Source organism: Phlebotomus papatasi, chromosome 3 (assembly GCF_024763615.1).
Source record: "Phlebotomus papatasi isolate M1 chromosome 3, Ppap_2.1, whole genome shotgun sequence".
Classification (NCBI taxonomy): domain Eukaryota; kingdom Metazoa; phylum Arthropoda; class Insecta; order Diptera; family Psychodidae; genus Phlebotomus; species Phlebotomus papatasi.
This window is the reverse complement of record NC_077224.1, coordinates 29,496,614-29,514,354: the sequence shown is the minus strand read 5'-3', so window position 1 is coordinate 29,514,354 and position 17,741 is coordinate 29,496,614. Positions and strand designations below refer to the sequence as shown.

The window sequence follows — 17,741 nt, the reverse complement described above, 5'->3', positions numbered from 1 at the left end:
AATTTCATTTATGAACGTATTGTTATAAAAAAGAGTGAAATTCGTTTGGTCATAACTCTAAATAATGAACAAAAGTATATTGCTTAGGATGTTTAAACTTTAAAGTGTTTCAACTAACTTTCCTGATACTAAATCAATAATTTGATTGCTTAAGTCAATATAATGATGAAATTCAATTTCTCAGTCACAGATTCTCTAAGTGAGTACAAAATGAGATTAATGGTTTTTCAAAATGCATATTCATAATTGAGAATTAAAAAACTACACAGTTATTTTTAGAATTTTTATATACAATCTAATGCGTTAGTAAGATGACCAATCTGAAAATTAGCAAAGTAAACTAACTAAAATTTAAATAATTCAAATGAATTTTATAATATGATCTACCATCCTAAATATAGGGTATACACCGTGTCCGCCAAAATCGTTAATGCCAAAATCTCTAGAGTTAAAATCTTGAACGCAAATATCCCAAAGAAACAAAATTCCGAATGGGTCGAACCCGAAAGCCAAAATCCCGAATAAGTCGAAATTCGAAAAATCCAGAAAGCCAATATCCGCAAAGCTAAAATCCCGAATAGACAAAATCCCGAATTGCATGAAATTTGAAATCCTGAATGGGTTGAAATCCGAAAATACCGAAAATCCCGAAAATTCGAAATCTCAAAAGCCAAAATCCAGAAGAGATAAAATATCGAATGAATGGAAATCCCGAAAGACAAAATCTCGAATCGATTGGCAAAATCTTGAATGGATCGAAATCCCGAAAATTCCGAAAACCCAAAGTCCGATAAACCAAAAGCCCGAAGGGACGAAATTATCGGGAGGATAGTGTGTAGAATAATTTCCCAAAATGCAATCGTCGGTGCAGATAACATTTTTAAGAATTCAGAAGTTTGGCCTTTTCTGGATTTTGACCCTTTCAGTAATTACACGTTGGGGATTTTGGCGTTCCCATATACGGGTTTTCAGTTTCGGAATTTTAGCTATTCTTCAATTCGAACTAAACATTTTTACTAAGATACTGTCCAATGTACTATAGCCTTGAAACTTTTTCACGCATTTCATATAAGTGTTGCAATATTGAAGTACAATGCAAAATCCAAAATGAAGCAATTCTAAATAAGAAGGAATTTAACTAAACGCTACATAAAATAATTTTTATGGGCTTTTTGCCATTGGTTGCTCCTCTTTTGATTGAAGTAAAGATTGTTACACAGTAAAGACAGAGCAAACAGTAAAGACTGTTTAGGCTCTATTTTACACCATATTTAAAATTTCAATTGATTTCATTTTCAATAGCGATAATTGCCAAATATGTAAAAATGGAAAATGCATATTTATAGCTTTTAATACTAAATGCAGGAAAAAAAGAGTAATTCAGCACTTATAAAAATCATCTTAAACGATTTTGAATATTCACATAAATGATAATAGGCATGGTTTGCAAGGAGTAAACCTTGAAACGTTGCGAATTTTCTCTTTATTTGCAAAGAGCTGATTTATCATCATCTTATCTTATGAGATTAATAATTTTATCTATCTTATGGCTAAGAATAATCGAACTAGGTCTTTACAACGAAAGAGAAAATTTGCATCGTTTGAAGGTTCTTTGTGTATGCGTACATTCTTTTATAAAAATTAATTTGGATAGGAAATGAATAAATATGATTGGAATTAAAAATCTTCAGCCAAGTTCTGAAATAAGTAATATTACATTTTAGCTATTCTGACTTTTCAAATATATTACTTTAAACATGAGTAATAATTTAATGGAAGAGGAACTTTTGTATATCATAAAAAATGAATATATCAGTACATTGAATTTTATATAATTTAATGTCTTTCTTGTAAGGTGTGAAGAAATATATCCTGTTGCCAAAAGAGGAAAAAATGAATGAAAACATCACACGAATTGATTCTTTATCCAATAAATAACAGAAAAACTTATTGTGTAAAATATTTGCTGCCTCCACACATTAAGCTGTATAAATCACTGCTGGTATTGAGAAATTTGGCACATTTTAGCCTTTGTTGCAAAAAAAAAAATGTGGAAAATGCTTTTAATTTCCAATCGCTCATTTTACCATCTTCATTCACATTTCTTCTCTTTACCTACAGCATCGATTCTCACCATACACGGAATCCTTCACAGAGAGAATGGCTGTTGTGACAACTTTGTGTCATATTTTAGAGATTGATTGTCCTCCAGAGGCTTTTATTTTCTCACTGGGATCAAACATATATGTACAATATTCCTATTTTCTAATAATACACTTTGCTTTTTGGTAACTATTACAAAAAAAAAATTAACAGAGGAAATGATTGTAGCTCATTTCCCACACATTACTATTTGTACACAGTAGTAGCGTAACATCTTAGGTATAAAATCAATCACTTCACTAGATTTCACACTCATTAATCAACGAAACGTTCATCTTAATATTAATTGCTTGAGTTAAATTACTAAAAATCACGTCATGTTCCCTGTTCTCTTGTGCAAAGGAAATCGCCAGTAGTTTCCTGAAATTTAGAGTCGCGTCATTTCGAAGAAGGTGCATCGGGTTTTGGAGGTGGTGGGCAGTTTTGGGCCCGGGAATATTGATCCGCAGTTGATGTTGAGCGCTTGGAGGGCTTTGATTGTAAAGTCAGGAATGAGCGCGGCAACAACCACCACAATACACAGCAGCCAAAAGGTAAGCGACGATAAGAGATTTGTATACACATGAAGCATATCGCCGTTGAAAAGGGATCTGAAAGAAAATGTTTCATGAGAATGCCTAATTAAATTTCACGCAGAGATGTTGTTAATTCAATCGCGAATTTTCTGAATAGCTCGAAGCATATTCCTGAGAAGAGGAATCGAGAAGTAAATTGATGAAAGCATTCTCTTTTATGTGATAAGACTTGTGTTGTCTCACAAAATTATTAATGGAAAATCGATTTTTTTTCTTATAAATTTAAAAGTGAATCTTCTTGAATTAGAGTTTTTTTTATACTAAAATATAGTGTTTTGTACGTAACGTGTTTTGTACATTATATGTAAGTAACTTTGGGAAGATGGAGTTTGGCAGACAACTCAATACTTGTAAACTCCGTGATAGGAATTTGTACCTTTGAATCCATTAAAGGTTAAAAGTAATGAAATGGGATCTTTGATATTTAAACGAAATCCCTACTTAATTATAAATAAATAAAATATGTTTAAGAAATTTCTGGAGAAGCTGCTTTGCAATTTGCTTAGAGGTATCTTTCCTTCATTCACTTGCTATTCTAAGGGAGTTATCATACTTTTTATAAATAAATTTATGAATAAATTTAAAAAAAATAACAGTTTTACCTTAGTATCATTATTGCGTATTAAAAGTATGAATGCGATTAACATTAATTGTCGTTTATGTGTGATCAAATGTGTGAATTATGTCTGAATCGCCTAATTTTTAGATTTTGATCTATTTTTTTTCATAAAAAGATAGATTTAGGCCTATAAAAATTGGTTTAAATGGCCTTAAAACATAAATATGATTACACGTTAAAAAAAACTGATACGAAAAAGAAAGACTAAAATTTTAATCTTATTATTTATTGTGAAAATTATACATATCCTGCGTTAAATTGAAGCATAGTGTTGCTTTGCATATTACGCATGGGGGGGATATTAGCTTGGAAGTGGTGTACACTGAAGTGGAAGTACTGCGGAAGTGGAAGTCTTAAAAATGGAATGTTTTTCGCGCTTTTCATTTAATTACAGTAGAAAAAGTGCATGTGGGCATGTAGCGCAATTAAAGATTGTCCTGAAAGGGTTAAATTAATGTTGTTTTTTATTGCAATTATCATAAATTCCTTGTCAAAATTCTCGTTAAAAAAATTCAAATGTTGTTCAACTAACGCGCTCTGTTCCAAATGGAAGAAACTTAATTGAATGCCTTTCAAAAATCTAAATTTCAAATTACGATTTTCAATTAGAAAGTTTTCGAGTGTAATAAGTGTAAGTAGTCAATTATTTGAGATAGTTTTTCTACTGTAAACTATCGGGAATAACTAAAACTAAATTACAGGATATTAATTTATCCTACAACTGTCCTGGAGACATCAGAAAATTAAAAAAATTATACAAATAATTATCATTTATTACTCCAAATCCTAAAATATTATTTTTGACTAATAAACTAAAATATATCCGAAATCTGCAAAGATTATAAATGGTTCTTTTGTTTTTGAGTTTTAATTCAGCAATATATTATTTTATTATGCACTTTTTGTATACAAAAATAACATTTTTAACTTAAAACGACTTGTTTTTTTTTCTTTAGAAACGTGGCATTTTTATGATAAACTGGATTTTCGCATCTTTTGAAATCAAATATATCATCATTCACATACAAAATGCTTTTTTATAATCATTTAATTTTTTTTTATTTTTTTCTAGACAATAGCCGTACTCACTATGGCGTTGTTATCTCGTAATCTCCGTAATCTGTTATCTTGTTATAATTTTTCATTTATAAAATACATTACGAGAACATAACGAGATAACGAGATAACGATATTACAAGATAACAGCGCCATAGTGAGTACGGCTAATGATTTAAACAGAGAGATTAAAAACTATTGTAATGTCCAAGCCCTGAGCAGCACCAGCTTGATTAAAAACACCACCATATTATTAAAAACATCACATTATAAAAAAAATTATTGATGCTCTTGGTAGAATTTTGGATATTTTTTACAACTACACTCAGTCCCTTGATTATGCATATTTCGGGACCGAAAAAACGCTCGAAATGGCATTATGTATCAAGAAAATTTGCTATTTTCTATGCAAATTTCTTAATTCATATTTTCTTTTGAATACCATTTTTTATTTTAAATATTTGACCTTCATGAAAAAAAAATTTATTATAAGACAGACGTTTGCAGAATAATTCCGTATGAATAAGTTTTTCAAGTTTAATATAAAAAATTAGCCTTCCACGAGAAATAATAAAAATAAAAATTTTATTTTCAGTTGAATTAAAATGCAATTACAATAAGGGAAGAGCACCCCGGATCGGAATGTTAAGAGACATGCTCGATATTTAGTTGAAAATATAAGAATCAAAATTACTATTTGGTATTTTTGTGCATGCTAATTGGTATATTAGTGATCCATCCTATATTTGCGCATTTGAATTTTTAAATTTTACAATAAATTTATAAAAATTAGGTGTAATTGCAAACTTACAATCTGTACCTCGGATCGTCACGAATTCAATCAGGTTTCTCACGGAAATTTGATTTTATAAATTAAATCAGAGCCAATGTAGTGCATTCTTGTAAGAGTTAATTGGTAAAAAGTAGCTAATAATTTTTAAAAAATCATTTGATTTTGAGCGACAATACGGTAATAACCTGACGATCCGAGGAACACTGCCGATCCCTGGTACTCTTCCCTTATCCAAAAACAAAAAAATAATAATCCAAATCCAACTGTTGAAGAAAATTCAAATTAGATTTTAGTCGTTTCTTTTAAATTCAAACGCCTAGAGAGCTTGAAAGTGCTTAAAAGTTCAAGAAGTGCTGGAAATCACCTATGGCACTTCCAGAAGTGTGGAGGTCTTTGACGTTTTCCGTATAAATTTAGGAAGTGCTGGAAGTAGTGTACACGATTCTTTGACTAATATCTCCCCCTTGATATTACAGATAATATTACGAGCTGACATAATAATTTATAATATTTAAAGCTTTAAAAGGTCCTCCAGATAAACTTCAAAATTAAAACAAAGTAATAGCATTCTCATTTTAACCTGGTTATTATAAAAAACTTCAGATTTTCAAATAAAAGTTCTTTTAATCAAAGAATACGAATCAGCATTTGAACTCTACAGACCTACAACTTCAGACCTACAATTTCATCATATGGCTTAGCACCTCTTACCAGGCAAGATTTTTCAGGAAATTGTGACTTATCATTGGATTTTCCGGCCTCATAGGAAAAAAAGCTTCCCAGTAACAGTATTGAAGTATTGAAATGTAAGTAAGTATTGAAAGCTTTCCAGTAACAATTAGAATATGAAACAAAAAAACGCTATCCTAGTTGCATTTACGTTAAATAAATTACAATATTTTGACGAAAGCGTTAATATGAACTTCCTGTCGAAGTTCCATTAAGCGTAAATACATGCTTTATGAAAAAAATTGGAAAATTGTTTATTATATAAAATTTTGAGATCTTCAGTCTGAAACCCGCGTTAAAGATTTATTACTTGTGGGTTATGAAATACAACAAGTAAAATAATTTTAATAATAATGCGAAATCATAATACAGAAACGAATTCATTTGAGCCGTATAGAAAAATAAAGTAAGCTCTCTGTTCTTCAGTAAAAATACCACAAACACTGGGTCTCTATGTAGGCGAAAACATATGCAATGTCCTCCTGAGGTATAGACTTCAAATGAAAAACTTTATATTTATGCTGATATCCTTGAATATTATATCCAAGGAGGAGATATTAGGATGAAAATGTGTACACCGCTTCCAGGCACTTCCACAATTTGTATAAAGTAGCCCTTCACACTTCCAGCATTTCAGAAGACTCCCGAAAATGCTGCAACACTTCCAGCACTTCTTGCACTTCATACACTTCTCATACTTAGAAATCAATAGTTTGTTTAATATTATGAAAAATCTACTTAAGAAAACTTAAAAATTGTCAAGATATTTATTTTTACATGTATTTTATTTAAATATATTTTTCATATTTTTTTTTTTGAATTTCTAACAGCAGATATTCTTACTAAACGATATTTTAATATTATCTGTGTTTTACGACCAACAGAATTTATTTCTATGGATTTTCTAATAACCTCTACACACAAAAAAAATGTCCATATTTTAAAGTTCTTCCTACACAATCCTAGCCAATTTTTTTCAATATGGACCTAAATTTCTCAAGTGTGTAGAGGCCATAACAGACCAATGAAGCTATTTCTGGAAAATAGGTCTCTAAAAATGTATTGTCGATTCTAATTTATTGAAACTGTTTTGGAAAGTCTGTAAGAGACCAAAAGTACGAGTGCAACAACTAATTTAGCCCTTCAGAAGTACAGTATCAGCCAAAAATTTCTAGACAAAGTTATATTCGAGATATTAGGTGGAAAAATCATTAAAAAAAATGCTTTTTAAAATTTTTCTTTTTTGCAAATGAGTTGCCTGTAATCCATAAATATTATTTATGTATTATAACAACAAAAAAATTTACTTAAGATGGTATCAAAAATAATTCTTTTCTAAAATTTGATCATTTTTTATCGGCTAAAAGTTTGTTGTCGCATTTGAAAGTTACTTAAGTTACTCTGAAAAATAGATCATCCGACACGATAGCGGTCAGATCAGTGAAAGTGAAGGGTTATTTTCAGAGCCTCATGCACCACCATGCTCTTACTTTACTCCCGTTAACCTGTAGAGGATCCGGCTAATCCTCTACTCCGGAATTGGATAGAGAAGTCTTTGATTAAAGTTACCACCAAAAAGTACCGTAATAACCAGTAATACAGTTCCTACATTTCCTCTTATTCCTTTCAGTGAAAAGATGTGGCATCCATGTATCAAGTTTTTAAATACATGCAAGCTTTTCCAAACAGCGAAATATGGTCGAATTATTGGTTTTCAAAATCTGAATAATCTCTTCAATTGTTATTTATAAATTGTCTTCCACTCGAATACCCACAATATTGCCGTTAATGTTAGAGACCGTTTAAGATGAAGTTTGATCTTTTCAAAAATAAATCCCTATACCGAAATTTTTCATGGCACTTTTCAGTCATTTAAACTTGATGTAAATAAACACCCAAAATGCTTTTTTTGTGTAAGTCCATCATTTAAGACCTTTTAAAAATTCAATTCATTAACTCTTTAACGACGAGACAGTTTTCGTGAACCGAAAATCAGCAAAAATCAGCAATAAAAATGAAACCAATGTATAAAATCAGTTAAAGGTCTTACATCTAGCCTTAGAAAATCCAACAGAGCCTGATTCGGTGTATTTTTTGACTCTATGAACGATAGGGACAAAAATAGCCTAAAAATTTAAGTATTTTTTCTGACAATACTAATGAATGATAATTTTCAATCTAATGAAAAATATTATGTTTGAGTATTGTAGTTTCTTTTCCAAAAACGGTTTTGCTTAAAAAAAATTGGAAGTATAAAAAATATATAAAATTAATTTTCATTATGAGAATTTAAAAATTCGTCATTTTTTAGCTTAAAAATTTACTATATAGTAAATAGCTGGAGACTTGCAAAAAATAACCTAGATTCCTTCAACCTTCTACTTTGCAATTATGTACAGACATAAGAAAAAAATAACTTTAGGTAGTCAGGAGAAATTATTTTCTTTATGGGACACCGGTGTTCCAATCGTCCTTAAAGGGTTAAACACTACAAAGGCACTTTTCGTTCCTTACGTATTTTTGCCACTCGAATTTAAAATCTGAGCTAAAAGTAGCGTATAGTCTGTGAAATTCGGAATAAAACGAGATGACTCTATTTTCGGACACTTCCACTTCCAAAGACTTACAAGCACTTCATTTTCAGCTGTACACCACTTCCGATCCTAATATCTCCCCCTTGATTATCTCCTAAATATATGTGTGGAACTATGAGAGATCCAATGGAGCTTTGGGGATGTTAGAGAAGGTGCGGGGGGGGGGGGGCGTCGTGAATAATCCACTACCCCAAGACATTCACGACTCACGCACGAAGCACAATCATGATACTATTGAATGTTCACAAAAAGAATTCAATTTGCCTCAATCTTCCCATTATGCATACTAATGAATACCAGAAATTGAGCTTCACAGTAATTCCATTAAGAATTTAATCTATTACTCACAGATTGAAAAGGTTATAGATGAATGTGGTAAGGACGAATGCAGCAATGGAGAGCCAGATGGTGAAGATGAACCAGTAAGATTGATACACGGACGAAAGCCACAGCTTCAAATTTACCAATATCACCACATTATGAATCATGAAAGTGCCATAGCAGTAGAAATTCACAACGTGTGGTGTGGTGAGAATGGCAGGATTGTTCACCCACATAAAATATCCGGCCACGTAGACAATTGAGGAGTGATAAACAGCCAAAAGCATCCAACCACAGAAAAAATTCCACTGCAGCCTCTTATTTCTCACATTTTTCTTATAAAGCGGTGGTTCACTGAAAAAAAAACACAGATGAAAATTTAAAATAATTTTAAAATTTATTTTAAAATAAATCTTAAATCATACTTCATCAGTCTGTTCATGGGGTAGACTTTCTCGGTGAGCGAAATAACAAGGATAGGAAGAGCAGTGTACACGACGTTATACAGAGTGAGGAAAAGCGAATCGTAGATGGACTGTGATGAGAACATACTGTTGATCTGGAAGTACATCTGGATCATCATGAAGACGAGGTTTTTGTAGAAGAAGTACAGAACAAGAAGAGATAATCTTTGGGAGAAGTAGTGTCCATGCATAAGAAGCATTCGTTTAACCATTGAAAAATTGGCAAAAGCATAATCAGCACATCGGGCAGCCTGTCGGCCCTCCTTTCCCACAATTCCCAATCCTACATGTGACTCTTGGATCATCGAAACATCATTTGCACCATCGCCAATGGATGCAGTAATTGGATGACCAGCCACTGTCTTCATTAAATGTACCACCTCGCATTTCTGCAGTGGACTCAAGCGACAACCAAGAACAGCTCTACATCGCACTGAGAGATCCCGGAAGCGCTCTGAAAAGTGAGAGAGAGCAAAAGCCAGGCTGCCACCATCAATCAACAGCGCGAATACTTGATCCTTGTTTCGATTCAGTTCATTTTCAAAAATATCGAGCTGTTCCTCGAGCTTCTCAGGGCTCTGACATTCAACAATGAAGTGCTTTATGGCAGTATCTGGTATATGACCACAGGATAAAGCAATGTTCAAAGCAGTCTCAACCTTATCCCCTGTCAGCACCCAAACTTTAATACCAGCGTGTCGTAGAGCTTCCAATGTATCTCTCACATTATCCTGCAATGCATCCTCTACAGCCGTCGCTCCAAGTAGTTCTAAATCTGCACAAAGTAATAAGTCTATTTAGTCTTGCATGAGATATAAACCGAATCAACAATGCTATGCAGTACGAGAGCGTAACAAATGAGAAATTATCATGGAAAACTCTCAAATGAAAGAACAACATTTCATTCACAACTAAATCCATTTAATTTGTAGAGAAAATTTAAATGTCTTTTATATTTATTTTAAATGTCTTTTATACAGGGGAAATTATAGAATGTGTATTGTGAGCATGACAAAGTCCCAAAGGAGTAATTTGAAATAAATGCTTCTATAATAAGGTTTTTCAATTAAAACAGAAATGAGGTAAGATTGCATCAGCAATCACACTAAATCCTTTTCATTTTAAATTCTAATGAGAAAAACAATAATAGGGGAGATTGGGGCAAAATTTGTCAAAACAAAAATTTCAATATTCGCTATTTTCTAAAATAAAAGAAACTGAGGCTTGAAATTTTTATTATAGATAGCCTTCATGAACCTTCTTAAACATTACAAAGTTTCAAGGGATTCGAGGAAGGATTAGGGGAATGTAGGCATGGTTCGCACAGAGTGAACCTTCAAACTATGTCAATTTTCTCTTTGTTTGCAAAGAACTGACTTACCATATCTCATCTCGTTTCATGAGCTTAATAATGATCTATCTTATGGCTAAGGAATGACGAACGAGCTCTTTGCAAAGAGAAAATTTGCGTTGTTTGAAGGTTCACTCTGTGCGAACCATGCCAACATTCCCCTATGTAAAATAAAAAATAATAAAATTTTGAGCCATATTTTTGGAATATTTGGCTTACAGAAAATATCAATACTGATTAGCTCAATTTAAGCACATTTCTCGTTAAGATAGAGAAAAATTATCTTTAACACTTGGAAGGACCCTAGTGGCAGCCGCTGCCAATTTAGTTTTCAATTTATTTTTTATAGTGAAGAATATATCATTTCGCCTGGAGGCCTGATTGAATGCGTGCAGAATTTATCTGGCTGTTTTTTCGTTGTAAAATTTTTAATAAAAATTAAATATTAATGTAAATATATTGCAAAAACAAAAAACTGTACTCGGAAGGACTAAGTGGCAGTTGCTGCCATATGAATTTTATATGGGAGTTTGACATTCTGCAGATCTAATTTTCTTGATTGTTAGTGTATAAAAGTCTTAAAAGAACAAGTTGAAAGTGTTTTTGCAAATTATTGAGAAGAATTAAAAGGGAAAGTGACATGGCTTTGAATGCGTCAGCTTTTGAATGCTTCAATTTTTCTCTTATTTCCCAAAGCTAAAAATCCATTTTGTTAAGCGAAGTTAATAGAAAATAGTTAATAGTATTAACTATTGTTCATAAAGTAGAATTTTTACTTTGAAAAATAAGAGAAAAATTGAAACATTCAAAGGCTACCGCATTCAAAGGCAGACCACTTTCCCTTACTCCATGATTCTGATAAAGATGAAAACATCGAATGGTTAAAAATATTTAGATACAGTACCCAAGGAGATGAAATTTCTGATTCAGACACCAGAAAAGAACTGACTAAAGCTCCGAATGTTTAAATATAAGTAAAAATATCAAAATATTATGTAAAATTCGATAAATGGCAGCGGCTGCCACTTGGTCCCTCCGTGACACTTTTAGTTAGGGTTCTACGAAGTGTTAACAAAGTTGAAGAGAAATAAATTTTCTATAAAAATATGACTATTTGATATTTTTAACGTTTGCGAGAGTAAAACGTCACAAATTATCCGAAGACTGACAAAATTTGCCCCAGAAATTTTGAGAATCTCCACAAAATTGATTCGATAATTACATTTCTTTCGAGATAGAGGAAAATAGTCTCCTGCAATGTTGTAGAGCAGTAAATTTCCTATAAAAATATGCTCATTATATAAAACGTTTAAGTTTTCTCACTCAGAGCTCATGAAATAATTAAATATGCATTTTGACATGTTTTGCCCCAGTCTCCCCTACTTACTAATACTTATTTTTAATATTTTACAATTTTTTGTAAATGTAAAGTCACTTACTTCTTTCTATTTTCTGTTGGCAGTTATCTACAAGAGCCTTTCGGTCCGTTAGTGAATTATTGGCCTGAGTTATTTCTTAAAAAAAAAGAAAGAAGGTAGAACAATTTCAAAGTCATGCAATGGAGCAAGAAAAACCGAAAGCCCACTCACCATTGGAAAATTCGATGTACTCAGAATTTGTAATTTTTCTACGAGCAACAGTCAGAGTTCGAAGACCCAACTTGGCAAAGTCATTGATATGACTTTGGGTCACGGTAATCAATTGACGTGGTGTCTTATCACACAGTGGCAAAACATGACTTTCAGCCCCCTTGGTATACAGCCAAATTTGTCCCTTTTGATCACGTACAATCACACTCATCCTTTTCCTGTCTGACGTGAATTCCAATACGTGAAGTCGCGTGAATTTCATAATGGTGGAATTGTCTGCTTTGAAAATTCTCTTCACAGAATCCAGAGTATCAACGTTTCGGGCCTGAAATCGAATAAAACAGAAACTTTTACTTGTGCTCTCCTAAAGCTTTAATCTCTAATTCCATTATACCTTTCCCCCACGGAAAACTGACTTCTTCACTTTCACCGTCACAACATCATCATCGTCGCCGGTGTAAACAAATCCTACTTTGGCACATGCTTCCACGAGAGCTTTCTCATCTGGACTCGATGCCTGATAATCCAATTGTCTACACAGAAAGAATATATAGCGAAAATCAATTTTAGGAATAAAATCAATAAATTGGTTTTATCTTACTGAGAAAATAATGCATGCAATTTGATGCTTCTTAAACATGTAGAGGATACCGGGGTAGAATTAGTCAGGGGTAGAATTAGACAACGCAGTGGGGTGTTATAAGGTTCCGTTAGAAAGATTATTGAGCAAATTGCTATTTATTCAGAGTAAGGTAAAGTACTCTCACTCAACCAGCTTCCTCGACTCGACCTGTGGGTGAATTGTTGAATGTTTGATGGTCAATTTCGTCAATGTCTATGAATTTGTCACTGGTTCGTATTATTCATGAAATTATTGATCTATTAGTGTTAGATCATACGCAAAGTATTACAGCAAATATAAATAAATTAAATAAATAAATCTACCGGTCGAGACGAGGAACCGGTCGAGCGAAGGCACTCTACCTTTATTAAATCACCCCTTCATTCATTGAAATATTTCAATGGCTCCATTCCATACTGTTCTAAATCGACTTAGAATTATTATTACTCTGAAAGATATATTGATCCTGGGACCGAGATCTACAACTGGAGAAAATTCACTGAGAAAAAAACGGGGGTGCGATTAACTTTTTTCCTCGTAACTTTAACACATTTTAGGTGTAACATTTTTCAATGTTAATTTCACACCTTTTTAAGTGTAAAATTGACGTGAAAAAGGATAACTTTAACCCATAATACACCTAAAAAGCATAATATTTACACCGATTTCGGATCAAGAATGCAGGGTAAAATTTACATTTCCGGAATGTTATTTTAACTTTTTCGGATTTCTCCCAATGTTTGGTAGTCATCCGACGTTCGGGTAATGAGATATTCATTTTTTTCGAAAAAAAATTACACGGGCAGCATAGGAAATCGCCAACTTCAAATGGTTTTCCTAAAAAGTTGTCATTCTAAGTAAGACAAAACAGTATGGAATGGAACCGTCGATTTATCAATCTGATTCATACAGGTTTTTCACTAATTAATAGGCAATGAAAAATTTCATTTGCTGGCTAATTCTGCATCAGTCTCCCTTAATAAAATATTGTCTGATTAATGATCCTTTTTGTAAATAAAACAATCCATCAATACTTGCCACACTTATTCCGGTTGTTAGCACAATTCCAAATAAATAGTTTTATAAACGTTGTATAGTATGTAAATTTAGTAATTATATTAATATTAGTAATTGTTTCGTGAAATTGCTATCCAATAAAAAGCATAAGTATTTTTAGAATTTTTATAGATGTCATAATTTTTTTGATAGTTTTTTTTAGAAAGATATATATTTAATATCTTAAGGAACGTCGATGTAAAAAAAAAAACAGAGTCAAGTTCTTTTAGGGGGAGGCGGGGCTAGATTTTAAAATGACATAATTTGGATAGACAAAACAATTGTAGATCTAAATAAAATAATTGTAAGGACTAGCTTCATTTTGAAATAGACGAAAAATCAGATATCAATGCAGCCCCACTGTACAAAGTAGCCTCACCTCCCCCTAATGGTGTTATTACATTTTCTCCTTAAACTTTTATTGCGATTCACATTAATTGTCACTAATGAGCGTTCAAATACATTATATATGTTTTTAAATAATCTAATTTTTAGGATTTGATTCATTTGTCTTAAAAATGTGGACTTGACCCTCCATAAATTCGTTTAAAATATTGGTAAAAGCGTTAGTGTGAAAACTAAATGAATTTCTCAATGTAAAATATAATATTATATATATGTATTTGTTGTAGATCAACTGATTTTTGCAGACCACGTCTATCTTTTCGTCAATAAATAAATCGAATTCTAAAGATTAATTGATTTAACTCTTTCTGGTCGCAACATATTCAATAGGCCAATTTCACAAATTTTGGATCAACGCAATTAATCAAGCTCTTACAAAAATATTCTATATGTTGGGGTATCTACAAGCCATTGACAAGGCGGCTGAATCAAATTCTTTCTGAACTGGCGGAAGATCGATAAGCATGGGATATTAACTTGGATGTTCTGGGCCCGCGACCCCAATAGGGATAAACGGTTGAAAATGATGATGATGATTTTTTTAATACATATTTAAAATTTTTCATCATTAATAAGAATCGGATTTTTATAGACTCCAAATTCCAAATGGCCCAAAAATTTTATTTTTTTTATTGTTTAATTTAAAATTGTTGAATTTCAAGATGTTGAATTTGGAATTGTTGAATTTAAAAATTGTTGAATTTTTATGTGTAAACTCAAAAATTGTTAAATTCTGTTTATGTTGAATTTTCATTTCATTTCGAAGATTTTGATTTTTTGACTTTTTAAACATTTCAAATGTTTTTTCCTGTACTCGGGATAACCCCCCCCCCCCTAATGCGAAATGATTACATCTGATGCTCGAATCTTCACGATATACTTATTATGCATAGAAATATTTGATGTTCTATATGACTTTTGCCATAGTCACACACATAGAGCATCTCGACTGAAGTATAATTCTCAAAAGGAAATTCAACAATTTTTACACAACTTTTGTTTAAAAATTCAACAACTTTTGTCTCAAAATTCAATAACTTTTGTTTATAAATTCAACAACTTTGGTTGAATTACACAAGGCTTCACACTATAATAGTGTGAAAAATTATGATCATACTATAATACTGTTAATTTTTGATCATGTGACAAAATATGCTATAAAGTTGTGTATTTTTTCACACTATAATAATGTGAAAAACTATAATCATACTATAATGGTGGTTATTTTTAGATTTTTTCAACAGTTTTAAATTACGAAACATTGTTAAAAAAATTTTATGACAATAATTGTAAAAAATTTTACACAGATCGCAATTAAATAATTAATTTATCCGATTTCACACTATTATAGTGTTAAAATTTTACACATTTTCAAATTAAACAACATTGTTGAAAATTTTTCAACTATAATAGTGGAAATTTTCTATCACGTGGCAATAAATTACCAAAATATAGTGTATTTTTTAAACATTTTTAAATTAAACAACTAAAATGGTCGATTTTGCACAATTATAGTATTAAAATTTTAGACATTTTTTATTATGTAGAGTATTTTCTTTCGATGTCCGGAGTTCCAAAGGAAACGAAAGAGTCAAAGATACAAATCTCAAATTTGAACTCTCATTAGCGACAATTTAATGTAAATCGCATTAAGATTTCGATGTGTTAAGTATGATACGGTAAAAAATAAAGATTAACTTAAGTTTAAATTTTTGAATTTGTGATAGGGGAAATGACTATATAAATTGTATATTAAAAGATTAAACTATTCTGCGGTACGACTTCTTCAAGATGGTTTATACCACCTTAGTAAATGTGAGATTAAAAAAAAACCATATGAAATTCAGTAGGAGCCTTGTTGCAATATTTGATCGGGATGTATTAAGCTGCCTACACACTAGACAAATTATTGTCGTAAAAAAATTTCAATGTAACATTTAAATTTCAATACTGAAGCGAATTTTGAAACAAAATATTGAAGTAATTGCCTATTCAGGGGATCTCAGTGGCGCGATAGATAAGACCGTTGGGTCTTGGACTGATGAGATTTCTAACTCGATTCTCACAGTTGTGAGTTCAAGTCCCATCCGGTGCATACAACTCAATATTTAGAAAATAAAAGACATTTTCACATGGAATAAAATTTAACGAAAAAATGCATCACTTCTGCCCAAAAACTTCGGGAGTACGGAAGAAGCATCCACACTGCGGGGAAGACGCTCCTGGGCGCACTACAAACGCACTAAGCAAATTCTTCTTACACGGGATTACATGATTAGATTGTAACAAATATTCTAAAACGATTTAACCCATTCCTTACCTATACATCATACGCAAATTGAGTGATTTTAGATGATTTATTCCTGCGCAATTTTTATCCAAATTGCTGTAGGGAATGGATTTTTAATAACTTTAGTTCTTCAATTACTTGGGAAAAATAGTTCGACAGAGATGAAAATACATTTTGTTATTGTTTTCTTGCTTCGCGGAAGGTCATGCAAAATTTTTGCTCAAAATGGCGGACGGAAAATTCGACATCCCGTCGAATTTGTTAAAATTAGCCTTCATCCTCTTTTCTGATTGAATTCTGGTTGCCAATGTGTTTTCTTGGACAGTTACTCTATCTAAATCAATAGAGTTTGTAATGAATTACTGTAAAGAAGTAAAATTCAGTGACCGTTAAGGCGTGTGTTCGACAGCGGCTCCCCTCGCCCACATAATAGATAAAAAAAAAATTCAGAAAATTCATCTATTAATCTGTAAGAAACTTATCCCAAAATATGAACATTCTATCTCAAGTATTTTTGGTACATTGACTGAATGGGTTAAATAATTGCCTACAAACTGGAAAAATGTTCTTCAATATTGCATTGCAGTTCAATATCACATATTGATAGCAAATATTGCAATAAATTTGCCTTATGTGTAGACATCTTTAATTAAAAAAAAATAGAAGTCATTGTAAGCTAAAACTTTGTATCATGAGTGGTCTCGATTCAAAATCAAAAGAATAAATTATATATTACTATTGAGAAAAGATAGTAAGATCTTAAGAGTAGAATATAAATTAAAAGTTATCTATCTTTAAAAAGTATTATGCTCTACATATTTAATATACAGTAAGTGAATATACAAATAATGAACCTATATTGTATACATGAAAACTTCAAGATAAAAAATCATAAAATATTGTGCAAAAGACCATTGAACTGACTCTTTGTTAAATGAGCTGTGGATTACAATACTCTGATTGACCATTTTTTTTTGTAGAAGTCATAAATTAATTCAGAACTTTTTTTTTGATTAGTACAGAAAAAATTATAAATTATAACACGTAATATGTAAATTTCCTTATTCTTTTGATAATTTTAAGGATAGCCATCCTAATTCTAAACAAAATTTAA

General features: G+C 31.5%; 1 protein-coding gene across 8 annotated transcripts in view; it reads right to left on the bottom strand.

The window, feature by feature from the left end:
* Positions 1-2,201: 2,201 nt before the first annotated feature.
* LOC129807517 (phospholipid-transporting ATPase IF-like) overlaps positions 2,202-17,741 on the bottom strand; it is a 34,245-nt gene continuing 18,705 nt past the window's right edge. For all 8 annotated transcript variants that reach the window (XM_055856832.1, XM_055856836.1, XM_055856837.1 and 5 more), the window contains 6 exons: positions 12,649-12,787; positions 12,255-12,579; positions 12,105-12,179; positions 9,276-10,089; positions 8,878-9,204; positions 2,202-2,753 (listed from right to left, as the gene is read on the bottom strand). In XM_055856832.1, the coding sequence (XP_055712807.1) occupies positions 2,531-2,753; positions 8,878-9,204; positions 9,276-10,089; positions 12,105-12,179; positions 12,255-12,579; positions 12,649-12,787 (1,903 nt within the window). In that variant the 3' untranslated portion in view covers positions 2,202-2,530. The remainder of the gene's footprint in view (positions 2,754-8,877; positions 9,205-9,275; positions 10,090-12,104; positions 12,180-12,254; positions 12,580-12,648; positions 12,788-17,741) is intronic.